Raw genomic sequence first — 7,359 nt, 5'->3', positions numbered from 1 at the left:
CGATGAGGTAAGAGGGCGATGGCGGCCGCCGCGGCCAGCGCTGTGGATCCGTGGCAGACTGCGGCTCCGCGGAGGAGGCGCTCGGCTGCGCGGCGGCCGCGGCGAAGGGATGCGGCAGCCCGAAACCCGGAGACCGAGCTCGAGGCGGACATCGGAGCCGTGCTTCGTCGCATCCGGGAGGCTGAGTGAGTGAGGGGTCGGTGCTGGTTCGAATCCTCGCGCCCATGGGCAAGCTCTGAGCCTCAGTCTCCCCATCTGTAAAATGAGGATATACTGCAAACCCACTAAGGGGTTATTGTGAGCATTTAACGGAGGTAACACGCTCATCACAGGTCTGGATTATATTAAGTAAAGGCTGTCTTTCCTTTTATTGTAGTTAACAGCTGTCTGACCTTGGGCAACTGGTAATCCCCGTGCCTCAGTTTTCTCATCTGTGAGATGGGAATGAAAATGGTACTTACTTAGACTTGAGGATTCAGTGAAGTAGTAAACGGAAACCATTTCCTGGCACGTGGTAAACGCTGTGCCAGTGTTTGCTATTAACATGCAAATGCTGGTTATTGCTGATGATGTTAACCAGAGGGAAGCAACTCAAACACGTTATTGTTATTATCTTCATTAGTTTATCAGACAGTTGCCTTATGCTTGGCACTAGCTTAAGCATTCTGCACTCTATTGATGTTGAGCATCGCAGCCACGCTAGGATCCTGGTAGCTCCCAGAGTCACAAAGAGACATGTATAACATATGGAACCAGATTTCAAACCCAGGCCCTTATGGCCCCAAAGCCTGTGCTTCCAGCTCTCCATTATTTAGGACTCTCCCACCCCGGATGCCCCTTATTGCTTGCTCTGTACTTTAAAAAGTACATAGTGCCTAACACAGAAGAAACCCTCAATAAATGTTCCCTACTGTTGCTACTTAGTATTATTACCTTTACTTCTTTGCAGCCCTGTTAAAGCTGAATAAATAGACTTAGTTACCACTTCAGATCAGCATCTGAAGGGCCATCACAAGAAAAAGAACTTAGACTAATTTTGTGTGCTCCTCTCCCCTATAATTAAGATCAAGAGGCAGTGGTGACTCAGAGGTTACCTTTGAATGGAGAGAAGTTGCTGACCAACTGGCTGAGCCTGGAAACAAAAAAATAGCAGCAGCAATTCTTTCTAAGCTCTCAGAAGGTGCCAATCAGAGTGAGTGTGAGTGAGGTTTAGAGAATTCTTAAGGCACTTTCTGTATCCCTTGACATTGTTATTATTTCCTCAGCTGCTTCAGTACCCCCCAGGAGCTCTCTGCTTCTCCCAGCATCCTGAGCAGGGAGGGATCCAGCACTTCACATGTTGATCTATACACACACCCACCAGTTGACAACAAACTCCTGTGTACATTGTCCCTTTACCCTCTGTGAGGAACATGGGACAGCCCCTGGGCAGATATTTTTCAATTCTCTCTACTTCTCTCCGAGCCCTCTAAATACTCTCTCTGGCTTATGACTTGTCAGTTTAAATCCAGTTCATTTTAATTCACTCTTTGCTTTGTTTTGATCTAGGTTTGTGGAAACCAGTTGGCTTGAATAAAGAAAGCCCAGACACTTGGTTTTGTCTCTTCTTTTACTTTCCTCTTAGAGTTATTTATAACAGAAGCCATTTATTGAGTACCTACTATGTGCCAGGTACCGTGCTAAGAAATGTTAACCAATTTAATGCCTCCTGTAATCCTCCGAGGTAGGTATGATTCTTAGCCCCATTTTAGAGATGCAGAAACTAAAGTTCAGAAAGGCTAAATCCAAGTATTTAACAACCATTTATTGAGCTGCAACTCTATGCCAGGCTCCAATGTGGACCAAGGATACAGAACAGACCCAGACCCATCTGTGGGAATTGGGGGCCACCTCCAGAGCCCTCTTTCCTGCCCTCTCTGAGTCCCAGCAGTTTCTGCTCTGACTCTGGACGTGATCACCACGTGTCCCCCTCCTGTTGGTAAGGGTGGGCTGTGTGTCACAGAGCACTTGGTCTTCTATGCATCCAGGTCATGGTCAGGAGAGTCACTGTTGGGGCGGCCCTGAAATGGATAGGACATAATCATGCCATATTTTGTCTCGATAGGGAGGACCTGCTTATCTCTGATTTCTGGAGTTCAGCACTAGGTGGGTACCACGGTGAGTGGGAGGAGGGCCTGAATGTGGGCAAAGAAGGGAAGTAGTCCTCATTTGAGGACATTTTGCTTCAGAGTGGTGTACATGCTGGGTTCTAATTCTGCCATCTCCCCTTGCAGCCCTGTGTCTCAACATTTAACTACCTCTGACCTTCAGTTTCTTTGTCCGTGAAAAAGGATTGATAATGTACATGTCCTGTAGTTTTGAGAATTAAATGAGGCTGTTAAGTGCTTAGAGCAGTAGTCACCTGCTGCATAGAAGGCAATAAACATTAGCTATCATTATTGCTGAAATTTGTATTTATCTTGCTTTTCCTTGATATTACAATGTAGACCTTTTCCCTCATATAATTATATCTCTTCCTAAATATAATGTGGCAAAATAATATTTATGTATGAAGTGAACATTACCGTAGTTATTTTTATTCAGGGACATCTACAGTTTTCCTTTGTTTTTTAGTTATTTTTATACATAACTTTACAATGAGCAACTTTTTGCATAAAGCTTTTACCAAATTTAGGACGACCGTCTCAGGATATCGTCCAAAAGTGGAATTGTTAAGTGAAAGATGGTGACCAACTTGCTATCCATTGTCAAGTTTTTCTCCAAAAAGCTTTTACCAATTGTTTTCTCAGCAAGGACTTAAAGAGCTAGTTTTTCATGCAAACTTTCCTAGCCTGGGGGCTTATTTAAAGATATCTTTCCTAGTTTGATATGTGAAAAATTGGTATCTAATTGTTGGACTGTATGGGTTTTTGTTTTGCCTACAGATTTGTTCAACTAAATTCAATACCAGAGTAATAAAAGGAGAGACAAGAGAACCCTTCTCTATATGAAAAGATTTAAACAGAGTATTTTTCATTAGGTTCTTCAAATGTCCAGCCTACATTTTTTTCTTTGAACTTTTTACACATTAAGTATTTGTACTCCTAGCCATTTATAGTGTGATTTTGAGAGTTATGCTCCTCTATTCTTTGTTGTAATCAAAAACATAGGCATTTCAGAGCATAGTCTACATTTATTAGGAGCCTCCTGTTAAATTAGAATTAGTTCACATTAGAGTTTTAGAAGCACACTGTGCCCATGAATAAAGCCTATTTTTTGTTTGGAACAGCATCTTGGGTTTGGAGCCCTGGGAGTCCAGGGGCTGGGACAGCCTGTGGATGTCGCTGCACGTCCCAGGCATGTTTGGGAGCGAGGCCAGTGGCTTTTCTCTCTGAAAAGTTGAAGGCTTTACTGCCCTGCTCCCCTTCTCACTGGGTCTGTGGACTTCTTTTGTGGGTGATGTGGTTCACGGGGTCAGAGCACACCCTCTGACTGCATCTGGGGGTCTGCTCTTTCAGATACCGTCAACAGATGTCTCACAGAACTTCTGGAACAATTGAAGTGCCCTGTCAGGACTCTTTCAGATGCCCTTGGAAACCTGCACCTTGACTCACCAGCTGAGTCAGACGTGGCCCCTGGCTCCATCCCAGGAGAGAACCTGGTCACAAGACCCTGCCATCTGAAGTGTGTGTGTTACGGCATCGGGAACTTTGCCACCTGCGTCATAGCTAGGAACCAGCTAACATTTTTGCTTCTCTTCTTGGAAAAGTGCCAGGTAAGTTTTTAGTTTCATCTTTATTTCTCCCTCCCCTGGTCTTGCACACAGATATTCGGGTTGAAATAAATAACTCATTCTTCCATCTTAGATTCCCAGAAGTCACTGCTGGGTGTATGACCCTCTGTTTAGCCAACTTGAAATTGCCGTTCTTAACACCCTGGGTGTGACTGTTCTCAGCGAGAATGAAGTAAGTGGTTTCAGAAAGGGGGGTGGGGCAACCTGTACAAATCCTGACCCCACTGACCCCGGCCCCTGCCCGTGACCACCAGTTTCTATGCGGTGGCAGTCACTCCTCTCCTCTGCTTCCTTTCCCAGTACCTGTGACACGTGACCAGCCGATCCACTGCCCACATTTTGGTTTGTGTTGTGCCCATCAGAAAAACTTAAATTACACAAATAGCATGAATCAGAACATGTTAGGTTTGCAAAAATCTTGTGAGAATTCTTTGTCCAGAAATTATGCTAAGTTGATATTTGCTGTTGCTACTGAAAAATAACGAAGGCCAGGTGTAGTTGCTCATGCCTGTAATCCCAGCACTTTGGGACGCTGAGGTGGGAGGATCACTTGAGGCCAGGAGTTCAACACCAGCCTGGGCAACATAGCAAGACCCTGTCTCTAAAAAAAGGAAAAAAAGAAGAAAGAAAGAAATTAGCTAGGCTTGGTGGCACATGCTTATAGTCCTAGCTGCTTGGGAGGCTTGAGTCAGGAGGACTGCTTGAGCCGAGGAGTTTGAGGTTACTGTGAGCTATGATTGCATCACTATACTCCAGCCCAGGTACACAGCAAGACCCTGTATCTTAAAGATTTCACAGTCTGGGTCCCGCAAATGAGGTCTTTCTGGTTGGAATTTACCCCAGCCCAGGGGAGGTAATAAAAGGGAGTAGAAAATCTCCCCTCTTTGATGTGGTAGCCCAGTTGGACCCATAGCAGCTGGCTATAAGTTGTGGCTTAATATTCTGCCTATCCCTGCACCCCCCAACCCCCCCAGATTTGCTGGGATTTGACATTTCTGAGACCTGTGGAAAAAGAAATTCATTTCTCAAGCACAGGGCTGAAACCAGTAGGAGCAAATAACCTCTGGATTTAGTTTTGCATTGTTTGGGGGATTATAGAATAATCATTTGATTCCTGTGTCCTGAAACTGCCATCTCATTACTTATGTAATATGAAAATTAGGCACAGTTGAGAGAAGTCATTCCCTGATATTAGCAAGGTCCTGAAACACTGTCATTCAATTCAGATGATTTTTCTGGGTACCTGCTCTGTGCCAGGCAGCCAAGATAAATGGGAGCCAGTCCCTGTGAAGGAGCCCATGGTCCCAGCAGAGCATGTGGCCTATGAACAGGGAAATGATGAGGCAGTGAGGTAGAGCCTTGTGTTAGGAGCTGCGACAGGAGAGGATGTCGAAGGGATGGAGGAAGGTTTCCCGGGACTGAGCTGGGATGTGAAGGTCTAGCCAGACAGAACCAGGACTACAGCAGCTGTGCACAGCCAGCTGTGCAGGAAACCACGGCCAGTTTGCTACTTGCACAGGGAAGCTGTAAGAACAGTAGAGTGGAGAGGCCACAGAGGCAGCCAAGGGCCTTATGTTCCTTGCCAAGGAGTTTGGCCATAGAGCAGTAGTTCTCAAGAAAGCGTGGTTGTGCCCCCCCAGGGGACATCTGAAGAGGACTCAGGGTAGGGGTCTGCAGACAGTGACATGGGAAGGGTGGAAGGTCACTGAACACAGTACATGAGGGACAGTAACTATTGCCATACTTCTTGTCTTTGCTGTCATAGACCCCAGAAGCCCCTTCATCAGTCCAGAGCTTTGTGTGTTCGTGGGATACACATTTGTTAAGTAAACATGAGCCCTTTCTGGACAGCATGATTTCCTGACTTTTTAAAGTCCTGTATAATTGCATAGATTTCATGCATGCTAATGTAACTATTTCATAATCAAATTCAGCTTGTTTTTTTCCATTTGATACTTGCCTCTCAGCTCATTAGTAATCTCTGTCCTGATCTCGCTGTAAGGAATAGAATGTGGGCTGTTGACATGTGTGGTGCTGTGTCCCCAGGAAGGGAAGCGGAGCGTTTGTGGGGAGCCCACCCTCTTTTACATGCCCCACTGCGGGACGGCCTTGTACAACAACCTTTTATGGAGTAACTGGTCAGCAGATGCCCTCTCCCAGATGGTCATCATCGGGAACAGTTTCAGAGGACTCCAGGAAAGGTGAGCCTGAGAACACTGAGGCCCAACCTCAGATGGCGCCACAGGCAGGAATGGTTTCCATGATGGTTCTGTACTGGGAAGCGCCGTTCCACGGGGAGCTGGATGAAGGGCTAAAGATGGGAGATGTCAGGACCCTGAGTCAAGCTATGTAGCAGGTTAGGGAGTCTTTTTGCCAGTCTTTTTTCCTTTCCCTTACGATAGACTGAAATGTTTTCGAAAAATGGGAAAACGTGGTTTCTCTGCCCCACACCCTCCCTGTTTCACAGTGCTTAAGTATCCCTGCTCTGTCATCTGTCTCTTGATGAAATGGGCACCATTATTGGGGTATTCACATTTAACCTATTCCACAGCCTAAGCTTTTTTCCCCGAATTCTTACTCTCCTTAAATAATCTTGCCTTTCTACGTGTCTTAAGTTGAATAAAACCATTCTCATACCTCCTAATCACGGTCCCTTTTTATTTCTAGATTGTTGGCAAGAATTCTGCAGACAAATTATCCCTACGTTGCAAAGGTATCTATTTGAATAAAGGGGCTGGGATAGAAAAGGGTGTGAAATCATACTATTTCTCCTCCACTGTGAAGAATTCTATCTTCACCAAAAACTCGTAGGAGGAAACTCACAGGGGCTAACTGAAGACAGTGACATTAATACTGTGTTGTCTGTGGGCTCTCTCTGTGGGTCTGTGATCCAGAAAGCTATGACATTTTAGTGCATTTCTTAGTTTTCTCCTAATTTTCTTTATTCTTGGTATCACAGTCTATCATATCCATTGTCCTTGGGCTTCTGATTCATTGCACAAAAGCATTTAAATCAAAATATCCTTATTTTTTAAAAAGGATGATGGGGGTGACAAGTAAAGTGGAAATTTAACCCAGAGTGGAGGCTTACTGTGGCTATCAAGCTCTTACATTTCAATTTTTCTGCTCAGATTTTAAAGGGACTGGACGAGCTCGAGTTTCCTCAGACTTCTCAGTTCATGGACGTATTTAATGACACTTCCATCCACTGGTTCCCCGTACAAAAGCTAGAACAGTTCTCCCCGGATATTTGGGCATCTCGGGAAGAACCGGATTATCAGGGCTGTGAGGACGTCGAAATCATCAGGAAGGAGGACAGCTGCTGACTGGAACCTGCTGTAACACATTTGGTGTTGGCTGAGGCAGGAGCTGCCACCAGAGACTAAAGGGAAATCGCCACGAAGGGACTGCAGAACTCCTTTGCAGTGGGCCGAATTTCATAGAGCAGAACAGGACATGTGCCAACTTGGCTGTCCTGTCTCAAGGACGACACTGCATGTAAGGACTTGGCGTGAGGATTTATGTGCTTCTAAAGTAGCGTCACATTTTACATCCTGCCCTGGTGACCTGGCCTGATGCGGCGCCTC

The 7,359-nt window shown here is 45.5% G+C and overlaps 1 protein-coding gene across 1 annotated transcript; it reads left to right on the top strand.

Moving 5' to 3' along the window:
* The first annotated feature begins 18 nt into the window (after positions 1–18).
* On the top strand, positions 19–7,306 carry SRRD (SRR1 domain containing). Its single transcript, XM_012644142.1, has 7 exons — positions 19–185; positions 2,105–2,145; positions 3,498–3,754; positions 3,846–3,944; positions 5,819–5,973; positions 6,440–6,485; positions 6,904–7,306. The coding sequence occupies exons 1-7, from the start codon at positions 19–21 to the stop codon at positions 7,096–7,098; spliced, it is 960 nt and encodes a 319-aa protein (XP_012499596.1). The 3' UTR covers positions 7,099–7,306.
* Positions 7,307–7,359: the final 53 nt, after the last annotated feature.

This window comes from Propithecus coquereli, unplaced genomic scaffold (assembly GCF_000956105.1).
Source record: "Propithecus coquereli isolate 6110/MARCELLA unplaced genomic scaffold, Pcoq_1.0 Scaffold206, whole genome shotgun sequence".
Classification (NCBI taxonomy): Eukaryota; Metazoa; Chordata; class Mammalia; order Primates; family Indriidae; genus Propithecus; species Propithecus coquereli.
This window is presented reverse-complemented; position numbering and strand designations above follow the sequence as displayed.